This window comes from Lactuca sativa, chromosome 9 (assembly GCF_002870075.4).
Source record: "Lactuca sativa cultivar Salinas chromosome 9, Lsat_Salinas_v11, whole genome shotgun sequence".
Taxonomy (NCBI): domain Eukaryota; kingdom Viridiplantae; phylum Streptophyta; class Magnoliopsida; order Asterales; family Asteraceae; genus Lactuca; species Lactuca sativa.
This window is the reverse complement of record NC_056631.2, coordinates 25,666,702-25,690,128: the sequence shown is the minus strand read 5'-3', so window position 1 is coordinate 25,690,128 and position 23,427 is coordinate 25,666,702. Positions and strand designations below refer to the sequence as shown.

The window sequence follows — 23,427 nt, the reverse complement described above, 5'->3', positions numbered from 1 at the left end:
CTTTTTAGCCTTAGTGATCTAAACTAAAGTTGTATTATATTTTAAATCGAGAACATCCATAAAAAGAACGCCCAAATCCGACTCCGTATGAGGAAGTTATGATTTTTCTAAGATTCGGCTTAGCAGTGCACGACCCGAAACTCGAATTTTAGTTCGAGCGGTTTTTGACTTACGCGACCTAAATGAGAGTTGAAGATCTCATTAATAGGAACTCAACGGTAAAAATACAGAAGAAAACAGAGTCCGTATGTAGAAGTTATGAATTTTACGCGGACGTTTAACAATATAATCTCCTTGTACTGTTAAATTTAAGATCGGTCAAGAATTAGCCGACGGAGTAAAAATGAAAGTTGTAGATATTATTTTTACCTACGCGTGGATATAAAGAACTTTAAAAACGGAGGTCGTATGTGAAAGTTACGGATTTTAGAAGTCGGAAGTGTGCTGTGCGAAAATGGGTAATGTGGCACAATCTTGGCCATTACTTTCTCCCCAAGTCTTGCCACTAGATGGTGATATGTGGCACCAAGTTTAGTCAATTTTCACCCTATAAATAGAACCTCTCCCACCCTCATTTTCTTCACACCTTTCTCATTCTTTCTTCTCTTTACTCTCTCTCTAGAACCTCTCTCTAGCCCCGAAACGCCCCGAAAAGCCTAGGGAACCTCCCTAGCACGAGGCGGAAGCCCCGGAGTACTCGAAGGCTCCGAGAAGAAGAGATTTTCGGCTCGGGAACACTGCTCCAATCAAAGCCCGGTTTTCTATAAAACCCGCTGTAAGTGAGCTACGCCTACGCTATTTTTAATATATCGTTTATTTAATTATAGTAACGTTATTAGGAACTTATAATAAGTACTTGGGCTATTATTATGAGCTATATAAGTATTGTTTGACGCTTATATAATAGTAATAATAGCTAGACTATTAATTAGTCTCGGCGAATAATAGACTAAACTCTAGTGGTAATAATACTAGGTTTCGTCGAAGAAAATTATTTTTAAGAAGCGAAGCGCTGTCCGAGTTCAGATTCACCACCTTTTCAAGTGAGTGCATAGTTACTTTCAGCTTACACATAGATATGAAATATTTTATATAAATTACGTGCTATGTATGCATATTATCTGAATACTTGTTATCTATGTTGGATGAACGTTTTATACATGTTTTCAATGATTTAAACTGTATATGTATTTTATATCTACAAAATGTGTTAGGTAAAACATGGGTAGATGTAATAGTTGCTGTGTGACAAAATAAAATAATGAGAGGTCTCGTTATAGATGTTATTGATGATCCAGTCATCTAGCGGAGTATAGATGACGACCACGGACTATTCTAGACAGTCCAGTGGAACACTAGCAAGCTCGCAACCTATATGTGTTTATTTGAACCGTGTGTTTATTTGAACTGTATGCTCACCAGATGTCCATCCCCCACATGGTTGCCTTAAGGACATTTATTGCTGAGGAATCCTCTTAGCAGTAGTGTCAATCCTGATGATTTACATTTGTTATCACTAAATCATCCCCACATGATTTACGTTTGTTATCCCCACATGGTTGCCTTAGGGACATTTATTGGAGAGGTTGAGCAAAGGCTAAATGATTAAGTGCTTATTATTATTATTATTATTGTTTTATCAAAGAATTTATTTAAAATCAAGAAAAATTTATGTAAACTCACATCCGGCTCAAATAAAAGAGCCGAAGTCGAAGTTATGCTATTGGTCGATTGGGTATTTGTTTCACAGTTGAATGGGCCACGGCCCAGGGGATAAGTTTACGGTTTGATGTTACACCTATAAAAATTGATCCATCTCCACCTTAGGGTTCCGGTACAGCGTAGAGCGGAGGAGAAGCCGGCAAATCAGGGGACGATTGCTTCACGTAATAACGGTAATCGTGAAAACCCAATCTTCCGAGTCTACTAATCTCATTACTGTATGATTTCTGATACTGATCTCGATCCCGATTCGAGGACAATGGTTTTGTTTAGTTATTTTCTAGGGTTTGTTTTCTGTGTTTCTTTTTCATCCTGATATAAGTTTCCATGGTTCATCGACTCTGAAGAAATTAAGTTTATTTATTTTGCATCACATTTAGGCGTAAAAAAGTTTCAAATTGATCGAAAAGTTAGTTTTTTTTAATGCCTTTACAAAGTTGTTTCATTTTCATCTTAGTTTGGCTTCTTTTGAAGGGGGGCAAGAAAAGTCGAATACTAATGTAAAATTTGTTTTCCCATGGTTTTATGTGGTTGATTCATGGATCTGCTGTATGTTTGGTATTGTTTAACTCTCTTGATTGGTTTTATTCAGCTCATTTGTACCTTTGACTTTTGAACATGTTTGCTGCTATGATTATGACATTAGTTTTCATACATAAAGAATTATGTAAGATGTATTTTGTCAGTTTATAACAACTTAAGTATGAATACAAAAGTTTATGTACATGTATACATACATAGCATAAGCATATGTAGTCTGCATCAATAATTAACAATGATTGGGCAATTTTAAGTGGGATCCGGTGAATTAATTATCCATATGTATATCACAAGGCAGTTGAATTGGTTTTGGGCTTTGGTTTTTGAACTCTTATTCAGGCTTCAAAAGTCAACCAACCCCAGATGGATGGGGAAAAGAAGACTGGATCAGGTTTGTTTGCAATTGCTAGTTTCTGTTGCAAAAGTTTCTTCTAAATATGTTCAATTAGAATTATAGATACTCACTTAGCACTTATCCATCCTTTAATGTAAAAGATATACAGAGAAGAAGTTGATTTAAAATCTTTAAGTTGTGATTTGTTAATTATGTAACTCTCTAATTACTTATACACCAGTAATGCCTTCTTTTATGGAGAATGGAACAGCCAACACCCTAGATCGGTCATCAAGGTTTAGGGTTTTGACATCTGGCTTTCTCTTTGGATCACTCTCTACAATTTGATCATCAAAATTAATATAATTAAAAGATATTTATAAATCGATTGGAAATCTTGAAAGAATAAGGTGTAAATCCTTTGGTTGGAAGATTAAGGTTTTATTAGGATGAGTTTGATTAAATTTTATTCCAAGATTAGAATATGGTGTTGAAAAAAATAAACCTTTATACTGACTTTAAATTTTTTGATTCAGGGAACGAGCCACAAGACATGGATCAAGATCAAGGGCACCATATTGGCTCCAGGTTTCTAGAAAATTTTATTATTTTTGAATGACATAATTTTTGTTTTATAAAAAAGTGCGGGAGAATTGCATATATATGCTCTTGTTAAACATCAAAATATCATATCTGCCCAATTCCCATTTTTTTTAAAAAAAAATTATGATCTTTTTAAATCCTTATATTTATTAATTTTCTATTAAACAAACTTTTTAAATCCTTGTATTGGAAGAAGGGTTCTATTCCAATATTTTGCTAGGGTTTTGTGTGTGAGTGAGAAAATTGTAAAGGGGGTTTAGAACTGAATATGTTAATGAATCAGGGAAAATTTTGAGAAGGAATTGATTTGTTATCAACTATCTCTTTTTTATTTTTTGCACTTGAGCTTTTTATGGTTGTATAAGTAAAGTACATTTGTTTATATTTTTCAGCGTAGATAGTTTGGGTTTGTTGGCCAACAATATAAAAAAAATTATGAATGATATTGAGTCCATGTCAAACACACTCAAAGGTCTGGACACTAGTGCACACACTATTGAAGAGCGTTTCAAAAGATATTTTCTACTGCCAAAGCCAAAGCCAGAGCCAGTAGAGCAGAAGAAATCTGGTGACGGCCCAAATAAAGTTGAAATATGGCGAAAGGTTCTTCTACCATCTTTCCCTGAGAAGTTTGATGATCTACAAGGTTTTTGTAAATGGATAGATAGTGTAGAAAACTCTTTCGGGTGTTTTCCGTTGTCAGGGGTTGACAAAGCTAAACTTGTATTCAACACATTGCCACAGGAAGGAGAGGCTTTCAGATGGTGGCAAGGTATCCAAAATTTAAGCATGCAAGTCGATAAGCGCCCGTTTACTTGGGATGAGATGAAGTTGCTGTTTATGGCTGAATTCGTTTCTCCAGAATTTTTGGTACCCAACAAGAAATCCAAAACATCCTTGTAATGTTTTCAAATTTACCATGGAACATTATGATGTGTCAAGTTGTACGTACACTCGTTAATTTATGTTAATTATTATCTATTACAAATACCAACTCTTAATACATAAAAAACACTAAGACGTATTCAAAATATTATATTTAAACACTTATAAAGGGAATAAAAATATATCATCAATTTCAAAAAAAGAACTCATAATATAGAAAGTTATTGGTCGTTAATTTACTTTTAATCTCAAACACTATTATACCAAGAAAAATTTAGGTAATAAGTATGGACTCATTTCTTCAAGCCTTGATACAAATATCTAAAATATATTATTTCTATCATTTACCACACAATGCATTAACAAATATTATTTGATGTCGTCTGATTGCGGTATGTGCCAACTTCAATAACCAAAGTAGGTCAAAGTGAACTCAAAGAAGGATTAAATCAACCGGTAAATATGATATGAATGGGCATCAAAATCACGTTCTTAAAGTTTTATGATAAGTCGGATATTTATGAATTAATATTATCATGCAAGGTATATCTTTTATTTGTAAACATTATTCTTTATAGTAAGTGTGGTCTTCTTTTTTATTAATCTATTTGTAAAGAAAGGTATGTGAAAATGTTTTTGAAAGTAGAATGTAGTATTGTGTGTTTTCGAAATGTATATGGTCCAAGTAACTAAGAAATTTTGTTTTAGTTTTTATTATTTAGAGTTTGATTTATTTCATTAAAGATTTAAAATACAAAATTTTGTGTGAGAATTTGTCTTTTATTGAGATAAACATAGAGAGTGGGGAGACAAGCATCCCCTCATAAGTCTTATATTTGTTTTAATTCTTACAACATGGGACATATTGGATACTTTGTCATTGTTTGATGAATTTAACAACTCTTTCCTTTTCCATTTTTTAATCGATTTAGTTACATAACTCAATTAATATATCTTCTACAAATTATTTGAAGGCCTGTACGGCTTTGACTGTATGGATATAATGTAACCTCCATCTGCTTAATTATTTTAAAAGCATACAATTAAAACAACACTTGCTCACGAAAATATTAATTACCTGAGCATGTACTTTAGAAATATAGGAAAATGATGATTCATCATAATAAAGCATTTAGAAACACACAGAGAAACTGTTTAGAATTTTACTTCTGGTCTTAAAGGGCACACAAATACGATATTTTTTAACATTAATTTTCCCAAGAACATACTCCAACTCCATGCCTAACGCTTGGTTTGTGGTGCTTTTTCAAACACAAACATGCTTGGAGCAAATTGGCCAAAAGAAGGTTCAAAATTAGAAAACAATTAGAAGCTTCAGAGTTATTTCCAAAAAAATAAACTATACTTACAAAAGAAAATGTAATCAACTTCAAATCATAATAGTGGTTTTAAGTATCTTGCCATTTCCTGCAATTTACCCAAAAGCGTTGATTTTATTTTAAAGAAATATGCCAAATAAGCCAATGAGCGAGAAATAGTAATTTAATTTCAAGTTTATTCTCATTATGGGGCACTTTAATTTTGAGGTAATTTGCTATTTCTTGCACTGTACCCAAAATAAATGCAAATAGCAGCTTACTTTCATTTATTAGCAAGAAAGGGTAGTTTACTTTCAATTTATTCTCATGATGACAATGTACTTAGAAAGTACGTTGTTATTTCTTGCATTTACGTCAAATTAAATGTGATGAATAACAACGTACTTTCATTCATTAGCAAGAAATTACAACTTACTTCCATTTCCTTCTATTACATCTCTGCTACCTGTCATGTACACATTAAAATAACATACCATAAAATATTCTCATTTTTTATTACTATATTTATGTACATATTTGAGTGCATGGTTACCGTCCCATGAAAACAATATCCACTAAATTCAATGTTAGAAAATGATATCTTTATTGATGGTATAATTTACTATAACAAATATATATTTATTGTTATGTCTTTTTAAAACAAAGCATATTTCAAAGATATAAGTATACTATTTAAGACTTACTAATTAATATTTAGATAGTTATGCTTTAGACACTAACTCGTATTGTTTTTTAGAGATAATAACAGAATTATAACCATGATTATGGTAGAGACCCACTTGGCCACCTCAGTTATAATGTTTAAAAAGTTGCACTTACTACAATCACATTTATAAATATGGGCATACATATAAGAAATTGAAAAGTAGGAATTTACGAATGTTAGAGCTGTGAGATTTCACTAACCGCTTAGTTCTAACATCTTCACACAATTCACAAGCTAGGTGCTTGTGAAGCTCTTTTCCACCGATGGAAACATGCCTACAATAACAACCCCAAGAACGAAAAATTAATAATTTTTCAATATCAATGCATTATAAGCCCCATATTTTTCAAATACCAAATACTAACATGACATATTTGTACTTTCATGAATCCTTTCATATTACTAATATATCCTCTATGGTATATGTCTTTTTCTTGAGCTATGGCATGGATTTACCAAGCTGAGAAATGAGAAACGATCCCACCTACACACATAGACATATTCAAGTACATGCAAATATATGTTCAAAAGCTTAATTACATAATTTCCATATAAAAGAGGAAATAAGAAAAACATAGAGAAGCTTTAAACTTTTAAGGAGATATAGCATGACAACATCAAACCTGTAGCCATTCATCCATAGAGAGAAGTTCAGCTTTAAAGTAGATTTAACCGAAAACTTGCTCCATCTCAATCTTGTTGAATCAAAATTTGTAGCCTATTGCCTCCAAAATCAAAACCTCTAGTAAGATTCATCCACAAAGATATATTGAGAGTTAAAGCATATAAAACATAAAAAAAGGAACCCGGAGACATAGTACTATGAATACTTTTCTAAAGAGTATATCAAAAATCATATAATAATACCTTATATAAATGTGAAAAAAAAAAATATGATTTCACTTCTTTTTAGCTACCATCATACAATCAAACCCCTAAAAAGCAAAAATCTTTCAAACAAATAAAATTTCAAGTTAGAAAACAACAAATCATATTTGGAAAAAAATTATAAATCGAAAGAAGAAACTAACAATGAGCAACCATTCAAGTAGAAAATGAAGTTGTTCAACTTCAGATTGCCATAAACTTACAACAGTGATCTTAAACTCTCTTCCTTTCTTCTGACCGGTTACATCCCAAGCAAATTCCCCCTTTTTGACAAAACATGAATAATTTATTAAAACCAGTGAGAATAGGCTACCAAAGAGAACACATAACCAGGAAAATAAGGTTGAGTTTATAGAATAAACATGCTTTCTTAGGTAAATCAAAATGTTACCTTTCGAGATGAAACTAAGAAAGCAAATACCTAGATGAACAGCACAATAATGCATACATTGCATTTCCAGATCCATGGATTAAGGTAAAAACTGCAAAAAAAAAAAAAAACACCATAAATAAACAAAGATATTCTAAAATATCATGTTCGAGTTTTATCAGAAACAACTTCAACTTCAACTCAATACTTTAAAAGATTTTGTTGTCACATTTAGATATTACACTTTAGCATTCATTCAGAAAAAAGAAAATAAAAACAAATGTTGAGGATTGCTACCATAAGATCATGTAACCATTATCCTCAAATATACGAATGTCGGATTTTGGTAGTAGTCGTTGAAGTGTCTCACCTTCTTGTCGACTTGGTAACAACTGATCCTTACCCTGAAAAGATGTGAAAACAGTGGTTGGTTAGCAACCTATGATGAAAACTGAAAAAAAAATTAAAAAGAAAGAAAGCAGAGAGCATTAGAGTTTAAAAAGCTGAAAATACGAAAGATGGTGAAAACTAAAGTATGTTCCTGTTTCTTGTTGTTAAAGAAATAAATAAATTAAAAACAACATATTAAAGCATTGTGCTTACATATGTTTTTAATTATTAGAACATCATACTTTGAATAACCTACAAAATTACATCGGTGTAAATTGCTTTTGATTTTAAATGACAATGCTAAAACTCTGTAGATTTTCAAAAAAATAATGTTATATCAAGAAGAAATGGAAGTGCAGTGAAAATTTGTTGCAAAATCTTACATTTAACCCAAAAGGAAGTTATCTAATACTGTAAAACAAACAAAGCAGATAACAAAATGAAATGAGTTTACCTGTCTAAAAAGCACAAGTCTCACAACAGTCAATTAACTCCTTGACAGATTCACCAGATGACAATGTGTACCTTTACTTGAACTCCATTAACTTGGCATGTTGTTCTCAAGCTTTCCACTAACAATAAACTGACATTGATGAAAAAACAGTGTTAGAGAGCGCATAAACATGTATAGAAAAGAGAAATAGACTCTTTGTATTCAAATACCTCATATCCTTTTGCTCCATTTTCATTAACAACCCTCAAAACACCATAGCTAGCTCTAACAATAGACAAATGGAGTATCATATGACACACTTGTCAATCTTAATCTTGATTACGTCTATATAATATAAGTAAAACATAATGTTGATGGATTAGCAGTTGAAGAGAGAAAAATGAAAACAAACCTGCTCTCCACTCCCTTATCCTCCTTCCATTCTTACCTGACAGATCCAATAAGAAAAAAAAGTATGGGGAAGAATGTCTATAACAACTTATTCCAATTTAACAATCATTAAAAGCTATTATTCAGAAACCAAAATGGTAGACTGGATATAAGGGAAACCAATCAAATATAGAAAAAATGTATCACCTTTTTTTGTATAGAGATTAACAGGGTGGAAATCGACATCGACGATTAGTCAGCGATTGGTTGTAGAGGTGAGAGCGATGGTGCTATTAATGACGATGAGTGATGGTGTATCTTTAGCTTAAGGCCTTATGGTATGCTCATCACGAGAGGGTTCGTGGTCTACGTGACCACTAACCACGGATGTGAACACCACCCAAGGTTTTAGTGGTGGCTAGTGGTGGAGCTATTTCGTTGTCATATGTGGTGGGAAGAACGGAACACCACGGCCAATAAAATTGCTTCTCTCTCTACCTTTCTCCACCTCTCTCTCTATAATTTAATTAATTAAAATATATATTTTTTTTATTTTAATAATCAAAAAATAAAAGACATATAGTGGTGAGTATCCCAAGCTTTTAGTGGTAGTTAGTGGTGATGATGTGGCACCCACCACTATAGTGGTTAGTGGTGGGTATAACGGATGGCCTAAGGGTTTATAGAAAGACAGAGATAGAGACGGCATGTGGTGGGTTTGCGAGGCAATTGGGTGGAGACAGTTGGTGGTGTAAGAAACGAAGAATGGGTGGTGGTGAATTATTGGTTCGTCATTGGGGGTTATACTACTGATGAATGGTGTGTGATGTTGCCGATGTCAGGTAGCGATGGTGTAAGAAAATTAGGGTTAGGGGTTTAGGTACCATTGGCAGATGAGAGAGAGGTGATGGCGGAGTTTGTAACGGTGGCTTTGTGGTAGCAGAGAGTTTTCGGATATTGAAGAGAGCAAAGAGAGAGACGGAAGATATGCGCTTTGACGGCATCTGGTAGCGTGTAAAGGAAATTAGGGCTCCTCGGAGTTAATAGGGTATACACTTATAGATTGTTGAAATATTTAGATTACAAGCTTAATCCGATTATACATGATGTTCAAATAGTTGTACCTTTTAAATTTCAAGAAATAGTTAATATGTTTAATAATATAGTAAACTTTTAAATTTCAAGAAATAGTTAATGTGACGTCCCCATTTTCACGGCCAGAAAAGACCGATGTTGTTTATGCTTTATAAAAATCAGAGTACTTCATTTTATAAAAATGTTGCGGAATTTGTTCCCAGAAAAACATGGTAAATACGTTATTAAAACATTTTCGAAGAAACGTATTTATTTCATTTTAAAACGTTTGGGATGTCATCGTTAATACAGAAACATAAGCATAAACAGAACTTACAATTATTTACACTAGTGATCTACATCTCTTTAAATCTCTCAGTGTAATGTCACTTCATATCAACACCTGTGATATAAATAAACTGAGTGGGTCAGGTTGGGAAACCTGGTGAGTACATAGGGTTTTCAACCCACAATAATATAATTATTATGTTTAAACAATCAAATAATCAACCCAATTACCCATCCCCATTATCTTCTTTATTCTTAAGGATCTACCCTAAGAATCAGCTATTTCTCATTCATTCATTCCTAAGGATCATCCTAAGGAAACAACATGAAGTCCATTGTTGCCAATGACACTTTGGTCAAGCGTAGCTGCTAATCTTGTCACTTAGGCACAGCTGCCAGAATTGGGACATTTCCTATGAGGCGCTCCTGCCGGTATTGACCTTTTAACGCCACTGTCATGGTCATAAGGCTCCCTATTAGGCACAATTGTTGATACTGTCCTTAGAGCGCAGCTGCTAGGACGTTTACCATAGATCTAAAACATCTACGGGTTGTGGCGCAGCTGCCAGTGCTCATCTATAGGGTACTTGGTCCACTGCTGCCAATGTATTACCTATAGGGCACTAGGTCCGTACTACTAATGTTCCTCTATTTCAGCTTTTATCCCTCATCATTCATCTACCCATGTTTTACGCAACATATTTTGTAGATATAAAATACTTTATACAGTTTACATCATTTAAAACATGTATAAAAATCTTTCACCAGCATAGACAGCAAGTATTAAGACAATATTCACACGTAACACGTAATTTATATTTAAAATACTTCATATCTATGTGTAAGATGAAAGGGACCATGCACTCACTTGAGAAGGTGGTGACTCGGTACTCGGACAGCGCTTCGTTTACTTTAAAATAATTTCCTTCGACGAAACCTAGTATTATTACCACTAGATTTTAGTCTAATATTTACCGTGACTAATTATTAGTCTTATTATTATTATTATATAAGCGTTTAAACAATACTTTCCAACCACTATGTACAGACAGGGGCCAGACATAAAACACCGGAGGGTAGGACCATTTTGGCATATAGCACTTCTGAAATCCAACAACCCTATGCGGCCCTTTAAACCAGATTCCCCGTACCGCGAGTAGTTAAAAAGATATTATAACGACACTTATATAAGTCATAATAATAGCTCAAATATTTATTATAAATTTATAATAACAATACTAATTTTAAATATAAACTATATTTAAAATAGGGTAAGCATAACTTACTTACAAGGGGATTTTAGCTAGGAGTCGGGCTCTGCAGGGGCAGAACTTCGTCGCTGAATCTTTCTAAGAAAGATTCGTGCAGCGCTCACCTTACTATACTAAAACTACAGAAAGAGAAGTCGAATCACGAGGGACCGAAATGCTCGGGGGATAAGGAGAGAAAGACTCTTGAATCAAGAGAATGGTGCAAGAAATATGAGAGCCCAAGCCTCTTATTTATAGTAATTGAATTTACAAAAACTACCCTCCATAATTACTTAATGACCTTATAGTTATATAAACAACTAAACACCCCTTTATAATACTATTTTAAATAGATTTAATGATATTTGCACTAAACTAATGTCGAAAGAACTCAACATTAGTCTTATAATGACCGCATCGTCGATACCTTTCTAATGATATATACATATGTATATATATGTGTACGTATATATGATTTATACTTTATTTTAATACGTAAATATGCTATTATAATTTGTAACTCGTTCATTCGAACTCCGTTTTTGACGTTATTTATATCCACGCGTTGGTATTTACGAGTACTACAACTTTCATTTAGATTCCGTCGGCTAAAAATCGACCGATCTAAAATTCAGATTTCGGGCTGTGCACTGCTATGCTAAATCTTAAAAAAAATCATAACTTCCTCATACGAAGTCAGATTTGGGCGTTCTTTTTATCGATGTTCTTAGTTTAACATATTCTACGACTTTCGTTTAGATCGCTAAGGCTAAATCTCGCTCCATCGTAAATTCACTATTTACGCTTCTCGGTATCGTGCCGGTTTCGTCGCGAAACTTCAACGGGTCATAACTTCTTCGTTATAACTCGGTTTTCGGCGTTCTTTATATGTATGAAAACCTTGTAACATACTCTACAACTTGATTAAGATTATTTATTCTAAATAATCTTTTGTCGAAAAGTCGTTTTCGACCCCTATTGCCTCTAATTTGACTAGCCCAGATTTGCGGGCGTTACAGTTAATATGTTTAATAATATAGTAAAGATATAATAAATAAGAAATAACATAAACAAATAAATATAATATAAATTTCAATAACATAGAAGCACTAAAACAAATAGCGATTATCATATTTGCATTCAAAAACATATTAAACACTTATAAAGTCAATTAAAAAATCAAAAAAATTCTAAAAACACAATATATATTTTTCTATAACAAGGAAGGTTGTTGATCTTTAATATACCTTTCATCTCAAACATAATTATATCAAGAAAATTTCGTGTTGAAGTAACCATGGATGCGGGAAAAGTCATTCTTCAAGTCTTCGTATTTGAATCATTAACTTATTCAACAACATAAATGTTTTTGTAACAAATTCTTACTTATATACTATTAATATGCATACAACATGTATAAATGAGAGAAAAATAAAATATCAAAGATTAAATGTCATTAACTTAATAATTATAAAAATCAAGTTAAAAAATCTTTTCAACAGTTGTGATTAATTAATTAAGCGTTGAAGGGTTGTGGAGATTTTAAATAAATGTGGTGCAAAATGATGATTTATCCTGAACTAATAAAGAGGCACGTGTGTTGCACGTAACTTTTTTTTTATGTTTGATGGGTCAGGGAACAACATGTTGTAGGACAAAGAGGAAACTTGAAAAAAATAGATGTCTTCCAACCATGGGAATTGTGATGCATTGACCTAAAGATTTTTGTAGAAAAGATATCAAGAATTTCCAATAAACGAAAAGCATGTATCTTACAACTTATGACAATCAAGAGAAATACGTCATCAACCACCATAGAATCTAGTGATAATAGGGCGCCCTTGTAACCCTACATTCTACATGCTATCAACTTCTTCATCCTTATATACGTCAACATTAGGCTCAAAGATAAAGTGCATGGAAAGTTACATCACTTTGAGAGCAAGTTAATATTTTTAAGATATACACATTACCGCGATCTCAAAAATATAATTTTCGTAGAAATGCAACTTAAAATAAGAGGAATATAACAATTATAGCAAATATAGATCTATCGTTGGTACGAAATTACAACGACGAAAACTAAGAATAGAATAGTCGACTTTTAATGAATGTCGCCAAAAGGAAAAACGTATTACACCAAAAAGTAGAAATTATGAGATAAAGAACAACTAAAATAGATATCATGGGAGAGAGTTATAATTTTAACGATTAGAAATTTTGATCGAAAAACAAGTTAAAACTAGCCAAAACGACCAAAATGAAAGTTGTAGTGCTCGTCAAAAACTTTGCGAATATATAAAAGTCATTGAAAACGGAATTCGTATGTGAGAGATAGGAAATTTACAAACTTCTTTTTTACTTGCGTGCAGTGCCCAACGTGCTTTCTGACACATGATTCGATTGGATACGGGATGACGTTACACCATAGGATAAGGACACGTGTCAACACCAGGATGGCTGGTGCGCACTGCCCGACGCGCACATCAAAAACCACTATAAATAGGGACCCCTGATCAATCCTTTCCTCACACCTTTTAAACTCTCACTCTCGTTCTACCTTGTTTTGCGTGCCACTCCTACTCGATTACCTTTCGAAGTTCCTGATGGGTTTTGGCAATAAGAACATCCTATGTGCTCATACAAACCCTAATGCTTGGATCTAGGTTTCTCTATTGTACATGCAAGTTATCCAAGACTATAAACCCTAGATCTAGAATATGATAACCAATATAACATATAATTAGGGTTTAGATCATACCTTGATTGTTATATAGCAATAACAATCCCAATTCCTCCTTGTATTGACTTTAGAAAGCTTAGAGTCACAAATGTCACTCCTCTAATGGTTCACAAACACCAAGAGCAAGAGGATGAAGAGGAGAGAGGATGGAGGCTGCCCAAAAACATGTGAAACCCTAGAAGGATGCTTAGCCACGTTTTTGGGTCATAAGGGTCTTATATATAGTGAGGCTATTAGGGTTATCTAACAAGGAAACCCTAATTTGAATGCTTAAGCCCTAAGCAACCCATAGATCCATTTCCTTAAGGCCTTGGACGATTTCTTATGGGCTTCCCCATAGAATTCGTCCACTCCTTAATACAAGGCAATCCATGGCCCAAATTGCAGTTATCTTATAATTACAATTCCAGTCCCTTAATCTCTTTTAGTCACAAAACTAATTACCAATTAATTATTGACTAATATTAATTAAACAATATGATTTCTCCTTTAATATATTATTCTTATAATTTATTAACAAATCATATTTAATCCTTTCTCTCCATAATTCATCCTATCAAGTTGCTTTGGTGAAGGCAACCCAAAAGGACCATGCACCATCGGGTCAAGTACATACCAAAATAGTTATGGACTTAGACACTAATCCAACAAGCTCCCACTTGGATAAGTCTAATAACTATTAGGCGTATGACTTCAGATCCTGATCTGCAATCGTAGCTTTCCAAAGCCGTTGTCAACTCTGATCCTATCAGATACGCGTGTCCTTAGATAAGGGATCATTTATTCCTCCATTCTAGATATCATATGAGATATGATTTCAAATCATTCTCTTTGTACTATATCTCGACTTCTGATTTATGACGACTGACTAATTGAACAAATCAAATTAGCCCTAGCCCGGCCGAGCATTTACGTTTGTCATCACTAAATCATCGAGGGGCCCAAAGATATCGCTTTTATCCTACTTTGGATAAAAGGAACGGATAAACTTTGATACAATGCTTGCTTGCACTCACTCACCGAATTACACACAACAATATGTTGTATAACACCAAGTTACTAGTGCGTTTACATATTATCAATGTGCAACCGATTTGCAAGATACAACTCACACATCTCGGTTTCAAGAATATAAGATGTTATCGTCTCACCAATCACTTGTGATACAATTCATGGAGTGATCCAAGTGAGCGTGGGTTTAATCCAATGCTCAAATCATATTCATAAGCACTCATGAACGTTGCAGCAAACATTTGTTTATGTCTAATGCTCTTTAGACAATCCACACACCAATTCACGACAGTCTTCATTCATACCTACTTCCAACATATGAACGACTGTGGCCCTTTCGAATAATTTGACTGTTCTTAACCAATTAAATTATTTAGGAAGTCAAAACATGCAAAGTGAAACACAAGAATAATACTAATCCCATATGGCCTCAACCCTTTGAGCATAAATAAAACACCTTTTATTTATCACCATATCGATTACTCATTATTTGTTGTTTCGGGTAATCAACTTCTTACTTGAATTATTACACTTGTCCCATGCTCTTAGTATGCACACAATGTTTACCTATGGTTCTTACTTTGTGAAATAGATCAAATTGAACATTACTTGAAAATTAGGCTATAACTTGTAATTAAAAAATCTATATACTTTAAATATTAAAATTTAGAAAGCTTGTATTTCAAATTTAGAAATTTAATAATCCCAAAATTCTCTCTTATTTCCATAATTATCTCATATTGTAATTACCCTTTTACTCCTACATATTAATTAATTCAATTTTCAAATAATATTTTTTTAAGAGAAAATTTAAAGATTATTAAAATTAATTAAATAAAATGATTGCATGAAAATCGTCCTCACATTCTCACATTATTTAGTGCTCTCATTTGAACCATCATATATATATATATATATATATATATATATATATATATATATATATATATATATATTCAAACAAAACTTGAACATTTAATCTATAGGTAAATGTCATTATAGTCCAACTAAGGGGTTGTTTGATAGTTTCTGATTGGGTTAGAGTTGACCGAGTTAGAAGCTGACTGGGTTAGAAATGCTGACTGAGTCCACATCTAACTGAGTTTATGTTGTTTGATTATTTATCTGACTGATTGTGTTGAATGATAAAAATGACCATATTATCCTTATGTTGTCCCTTGTGCTGGATAAAATAATTATAAAAATAAAAATTATCACATAAAATCCAAATTAAACATACATCATTTAAAATCCAAATAGAAAGTGTAATACAAAATCCAAATACACATTGTCATACATAATAAAAAGTACATCATTTAACGTACACCATTTGAAAGTAAATGATTACCAATCTAGTCACGCAAAGCAGTCATATAGTCTACGGCTTCTGAACCCCATTCTATGCCTTGTATGTTTTGGATGTCACTTCCTCCACCTCCCACATTAGGAGTAACCATATTGTTTTGTTCAAAGTTCGTAAATAAGTCATCTTGAATATCGTATTTTCTTATAAAATTACGGAGCGCAACACAAGCAATGACTACGTCTCTTTGCACTGGAAAAATTATAAGGAGTCATACGTTTTAAAACTGGAAATCTCGCCTTCAATACACCATAAGCACGTTCAATGATATTTTTAAGTTGTGAATGAGCATGATTGAATCTTTCTTCCTTAGTTAAAGCTTTGTTTCTTCGAAAATCGGCTAACCAATACCTAATATTGCGGTAAGGAGCCATAAATCCACGGGTGTTGGTGTATGTGGCATCAGAAAAGTAATATTTATCTGTAGATAGTTGACAAATTTATCATATTAATAATATAGATAATGAAACTTATAAAAAAATTACAAACCTAGTGGAAGGAATGGAAATCCAAATGTCGGATTAAATGCAACTTCTTTCAAAACTTTAGAATCATGTGCTATGCCCTTCCATCCAACCCATACAAAGGTGAATATCATATCAAAATCACAAATTACTATTACATTTTGATAACATTCACATTTTCCTCTTTCCCTATAGCGAGTTTTTTCATCAACGGGCACAACTGCATGTACACGTGTTCCATCTAGTGCACCTAATGCTCCAGAAAATATGTTTTTTAGCCATCTATGTCGTTCGGAGGTATTTCTTGTTGTATTAGAAGATGTTGGATCCTAAGGGCATAAACTCAACTTTTTGTGCTTAAAAATGTCCTTATTTAAAAAACAAAGGGTGAACAAGTAAATCTTCCTAGTCAGCATGTATCAGCTCCATGTCATTTAATGATTTACAGTACAAAACATAAAACCAGGAAACTCAAAGTTGAAAAATCGAAACAAAACATCAATCTAGAACCAAACCAAGAAAAGGCCCTAGAGAACGGATCATCTTGAACCATCCACCACCAATCCCCTTCGGTTCCATTGCCTACTTTCATCTTCACTTTCTCTGATATTGTCTTCTCTGGCTCTGGCACTCCTCCTCGACATGCTAGATCCTGATCGAGATCGTCACACACTATAAACTCTTTTCTTAAAACGAACAAACAAACAATCATCATCATCGTCAATCTTCATCAGTTCATCACCAATTTCTTGTTGATTGTGATTTTTCCCACAAAGATTTCAGAGTTTAGAGATCTTCATTTCTGCCACACCCATTCTTCTTGTTGATCTACATTGGTTGTTACTTATGAAGCAGCATCCACAAAATTCTTTAATCAAATGAGTTTTTAGATTTATGTAATTCAAAAAAATAGAAGGAAATTCGAGTTCCAGGATTCAACCCTAGTTAATTGTGTTCTTCATGTATCCATGAAAATTATCAATAAACTGAAGTGTACATCATAATCAATTTCCAATCCTTCTTCTAAAAGTTCAATCTAATAACAGTCTAAGGTTGGTATGTATGAGTATAGAACTCTTTCACAGACTTCAATTTAAATATTTTTCCATGGCTGCCAAAGTATGTTGTTTTATGGATTTGTTGTTGATGGTTGAACTCGATCAAATAGCTATATTGTAGGAACAAAATAGTAAGGAAGCAGAGATGGTGGATGATGAAGATAAGCATAAACCTGTTGAGAGTGACTCGCTAGATGAATTATCTTTGAAGAATGAAAAAACTAACATTAATGATATGCCAATGGAAGAGAATCAGGTAATGCGCTCAACTCAACAAATTGCATTTTGTTGTTTTAAATTCACGGAAATGAAAATGTATTCTCAATTCTTTGATTGTGTTTCAAGTTTCTGAGAATATTGATGTAGAAATGGAAGATTTGAACAAAAGTAATGTAAGTTTAAGCTTGAATTTGAATGAAGACGAAGGAGATGGACATGGAGATGGTGGTGGTGGTGATGATGAACAAAGATTAAAAGAGGAGCCCACAAATTTATTAACAAATTCTTTTATAATAAAAAACCACATCATCTTTGTTACCGGCTAATATATGTCTTGATATGTTTTTAATGGGTAAATATAGAGATTATTCCCTTAAAATATTAAAAAAAAAACAAAAAACAAAAAACAAAACAAAACGTTAGTGACCTTTTAAACCAAAACTAAAGAGATGGTTGAGCTACAGTGATATTTACCTCAATCTATAGTTGAATGTGATATCTTTCCATCGATATCTGATATCATTGGGTTTTCTAGCATTAATCTCCATCTCCATATTCTAATAAAAGAATAGTTTTAATATTCTTTTGTCATGTGTCATTCTAATACAACTTCTCATTAATATTATGCCACATGTCATGGAGTTATATTAGGCAAATCACTTCAAAATTCAAATTTACCTTTTCTAATTATATGTTAAACTTGAAGTTATAATAATTTTAAATTTTTGATATATCTATTAATTAATAATTTATTTAAAATGAAATGATTTATTTAAAATAATTGATTACTAATTATAAATATTACTATGAAAGTTTAACTAATTTTGTAACTATGATTTTTACAGGTTATAAACTAGTTTATAATTAATTAATAAATAGAATTTGACAAAAATGGTGTGGACTATCTTAAAACTTCTTTTATATTATAAGGATTACACATATTTATAAAAGCAATATAAGCCCGATTAATATTTGTGTGCTGATAGTGCATACTATCATTAAAAAATTTGGATCATCTTTTTTTATTTAGATTTATTTACAAAGATGCATATAAGGGTGTGATTATATTTTCGTTGTTGTATTTCTACCATTTATTACAAAGTTAAAATTTAAAGTAGATAAAACTGTAAAAATAGTCATGTGATTTTTCATTTTATACGGTTAAGGTCCAAACTTTGAAAAGTTGTAGATTTTGTCATTTTTAACAAATTTTGTTATAGTTTTGATCCATTTTCCGTTAACTTTAACAGTTTGCTCTTAACTTTTTTAAAATGATTATTTTACCTCAATGACCAATTTTTCAACCAAACTACAAAGACCATTTATACATATCTTTTTATTTTTACTGAATTATTATATATTAATAAGTGTTATTTTTAATATATAATATTTAGATATATTAATAAATATTGTTTTATTAGATTATTAGTTTCTTTAAATTATATTTTTTTTAATTTCTTTGTTATTGAATATGTTAATCGGATAATTATCTATAAATAAATATTATTTATAATATATTATATTTATATATATTAATAGATATTATTATATAAGATTATTAATTTATTTTAATTAAAAAAATTATTGGAATAATTCTTTTTTATTGAATTATTATATACTAATAAATATTATTTTTAATTTATAATATTTATATTCTAATAAATATTACATTATCAGATTATTAATTTTTTTAAGTTAATTTTTTTATTTCCTTTTTTGGATTAATTCTTTTTTATTGGAATATTACTTTTAATTTATTATTTTTTATATAATAAAAATAATTTATTATATTATTAATTAATTTATTTTGTATAATATTAATTCTTTTTAATTTTATTAGTTTCACCATAAAGTTGACGGAATATGCAAAAGCGCCGCCTGCTCATCAACGAAAATCATCGGGATCACCGCCAAAAACCTTCATCGGAGGTCCAACGTAAACTCTACTAACTTTTTCCACCCAACATCCCCGGTAGCCACCTGCGACAACCTCTTCATAATCCACTGGAATCCTCCATATCTCACATAATGCGCAACAAACTCCTATAAACAATAAAAGTCGTAGTTGTGATCGCGTGATGGTAGTGGTATTATCGCAGGTGATTACAATCATCATTGGTTGGAAAAGGTTGGTGGGTTTCTATCCGACCTCCGATGAAGATGTTTTGTGATGATCAAGACGATTTTCGATGATACGAGGCAACGCTTTCGCGTATTCTAACGACTTTGTGGTGGAACTAATAAAAATAATCCAACAAAATACTATTTATTATATAAAAAAAAAATAAATTAAAAGTAATATTCCAACAAAAAAGAATTAAATAAATTAACTAAAAGAAATTAATAATTTGGTAATGTAATATTTGTTAGGATATAAATATTATAAATTAAAAATAATATTTATTAATATTTAATAATCCAATAAAAAAAGAATTACTCTAATAAAAAAGAATTACTCCAAAAAATCAACTAAAATAAATTAATAATTCAATATAATAATAGTTAGTAATAGATAAATATTATATATTAAAAATAATATTTATTCATATATAATTATCTAATTAAAATATCCTATATCAAATTAATTAAAATTAATAATTAATATAAATTAATAATCTTATAAAACAATATTTATTAATATATAAATAATATATATTAAAAATAATATTTATATATAATAATTCAATAAAAATAAAAAGAAGATATATAAAAATGGTCATTGTAGTTTGGTTGTAGAAATAGTCCGAGGGTAAAATAATAATTTTAAAAAAGTTAACAGTCAAACTGTTAAAGGTAACGAAAGATGGATCAAAACCATAACAAAATTTGTTGAAAATGACCAAATCTACAACTTTTTAAAGTTTGGACCTTAACGACATAACTATTTTTACAGTTTTGTCTTGAAAATATGAAAATGTTTGCATATTTGTGGAGAATGTTTTCCTGACATAAGAAGAAGACATTTTACGACAAAAACTCAAAATCATAAATATTTGAAAAAACTTTATGGTGGTTATACATTTTGTGAGGATATTTTTTAAAATCGGTTAGAAGTTAGAACAGATATTTCGGATAAACATTAACAAAAGGGAAGTGATATTTCCACTTGATAAATTGATTCATCCACTTTGAAATGTATATTTTACCAACTTGTACGATAGGTGTAATGGTGTTGTACCACCTCATATGGATGGATCAAATTATCAAGTGAAAATATCACTTTCCTTAACAAAAAGAATGTCTAGTTAAAATGGTTAATATATATGATTTGTAGGGTCTTGTGTTTAAAAGAAAATGAAAGTTATTTGTTAATTGAATTTAAAACCACAACCTAACCTTTGCAAAATGCAAAACATATACTTTAACCATTTCTACTGCACCTATGTTTATTTATATCTTTTAGGAATAACTATTTAAGCCAATTTTGAGAATTTTCAAATCACAAAAAATGTATTATTCTTGTTTTTTTTTTTCTTCTTCTTTTTAAAATTGCGAATTTGAATATACTCATGAATTAATAGTTACTAATGAGGTTTTTTAAGAAAACGTAAACTCTTGAATTTATGGTTTTTTTTAACAATTTAGATAGTTATTTGTGTGACCACATAAATATATATACACACCATTATATATAGGGCGTGTTCGGCAAAACTAGCTTGTAGCAGGTAGCGTTTTGTTAAACGCTACATGAATTAGCATTTTGATTTGGAGCATTTTGATTAAACTAAACGTTGAAGTTTGTAGTGCCAAACGAGGTTTTCTGTTTTAAATGGAGCATTTTGTCAAACGCTAGAAGCTAGAAACTCTCAAACGTTTGGTGTCGAAAACGTACATAATCTTTTAGTGAAGAATACCTCTTTATTTATAAGATTAAGATCCCTTCACACATATTTTTCTTGTCTCCCACCCAAGAGTCTAGTAGTTGATCAGTAGAATTCACACACAAAGTTTAAGGGAACTGATTCGTATACAATAATATTTTTCCAAACACAACAATTCATGTTTTTAAAATGTTGTAGAATACAATTCTGTAAAGCATAATTTGTTGTGTATGGAGAAAAAATGTTGTATACGAATCACTTCCCAAAGTTTAATGTTCAAACCCTAACACATCTAAATATTGTTAGTATTCTGCAAATTGATGGGAGTCGTTGGTAATTGTTTATATTTTTTTTATATGGGCAATTACTAATCTAGCCAAATTAAGGAAATGATTAGCAATTTTTAGTCAAAAATTAATAAATATCCAAATATAGCCCACGAAACCGTAGGTTTCTATATTCGTCTACTGTTTCGCCAATTCGTCTACTGTTTCGTGTTTTGTATAAAAAAAATCATTTCTAAGATACAAAACCGTAGGTTTTTTAAAACCTACGGTTTCCTCTCAGTTTAGCTACGGTTTTCCAAACCATAGCCTACGGTTTTGGGGAAAAAATACGGTTTTTTTTTAAAGCCTACTATTTGGGGGTTTAATCTACTGTTTTGTCAAAAAAGCTATAGTTTTAATTTTTTTTTTTTTTTTTGTGATATAGAGTATTAAAAAGTGTTTATAAATATTTTTCTAAAAAAAATCACGGAATCGATAATTATAAATTTTTTTTATTAAAAACCCGAAAAAAAAACCATAGATTTTTTGGAAACCTACGGTGTACAACCCTTTAATGTACAAATTGTGCATTAAATTGTTGTACACCGTAGGTTTCCAGAGAACCTACAGTTTCGCTATTTTTTTGTGTTTTATGAAAAAAAAATCATCAATATATTACATATATACAATTCCGATCATGTAGTATCAAATAAAAAAATTAAAAAAATAAAAAAAAACGAAAAAAAATATATTTTTCCGTACAGTTCATACGAAACTGTAGGTGTACAAGTCGACAATGCACAATCTGTGCATTGCTCACTTGTACATACACCGTAGGTTTCATATGAAACCTACGGTTTTATTTTAATTTTTTCGATTTTTTTCAAAAAAAAAAAAAAAACTTAAACCATATATACAAAACCTACTTCTAATCACGAATACGGTAAAATTTTGATGAAAAATAGACAAACTTGATTGTTCTTCTAATGTTCCATTGAGAGAAAAAGTAGTCAAACCAACAAAATAATAGGAAAAAATGACATAATCTGAAAAATTTTACATTATATACTTTGGGCTAATGAGCTACGAAAAAGTAAACGGGTCCGTGAAACAGTAGTCCATTAGGGGAAAATAGTAGTCTTAGGGGAAAAGAGTAGTCAACTGTAGAAAATAGTAGTTAACCGTAGGTTGACTACTCTTTTGTGAGCTATTTTTGACGAAGTGGTTTTTTTTTTTTTTGCTATTTTTTGATGAGTAGTTAAGGATTTT

General features: G+C 31.3%; 1 protein-coding gene and 2 long non-coding RNA genes across 8 annotated transcripts; 1 reads left to right on the top strand and 2 right to left on the bottom strand.

The window, feature by feature from the left end:
- The first annotated feature begins 1,761 nt into the window (after nt 1-1,761).
- LOC128128384 (uncharacterized) lies at nt 1,762-4,187 on the top strand. Of its 5 annotated transcripts, XM_052767198.1 has the most exons (5): nt 1,762-1,895; nt 2,602-2,653; nt 3,133-3,184; nt 3,592-3,845; nt 3,944-4,187. In XM_052767198.1, exons 2-5 carry the CDS (start codon nt 2,626-2,628, stop codon nt 4,000-4,002), a joined length of 393 nt encoding a protein of 130 aa, XP_052623158.1. In that variant the 5' UTR covers nt 1,762-1,895; nt 2,602-2,625; the 3' UTR covers nt 4,003-4,187. The 5 variants fall into 5 exon arrangements, with proteins under 5 accessions (XP_052623158.1, XP_052623154.1, XP_052623157.1 ...); XM_052767194.1 differs by having other exon boundaries at nt 1,780-1,895; nt 3,592-4,187; XM_052767195.1 differs by having other exon boundaries at nt 1,834-1,895; nt 2,557-2,653; nt 3,592-4,187.
- A 912-nt stretch (nt 4,188-5,099) lies between these two features.
- Nucleotides 5,100-8,638, bottom strand: LOC111895512 (uncharacterized). 2 transcript variants are annotated; one of them, XR_006187137.2, is made up of 5 exons: nt 8,442-8,638; nt 8,233-8,361; nt 6,496-7,792; nt 5,455-6,405; nt 5,100-5,366 (listed from the first exon to the last, which is right to left on the bottom strand). It is a non-coding gene; the product is annotated as an uncharacterized LOC111895512 (long non-coding RNA). The 2 variants fall into 2 exon arrangements; XR_008226515.1 differs by having other exon boundaries at nt 5,100-6,405.
- A 1,358-nt stretch (nt 8,639-9,996) lies between these two features.
- On the bottom strand, nt 9,997-11,409 carry LOC128128583 (uncharacterized). The gene is made up of 3 exons (XR_008226574.1): nt 11,250-11,409; nt 10,832-10,900; nt 9,997-10,078 (listed from the first exon to the last, which is right to left on the bottom strand). It is a non-coding gene; the product is annotated as an uncharacterized LOC128128583 (long non-coding RNA).
- Between the last annotated feature and the right edge of the window lie 12,018 nt (nt 11,410-23,427).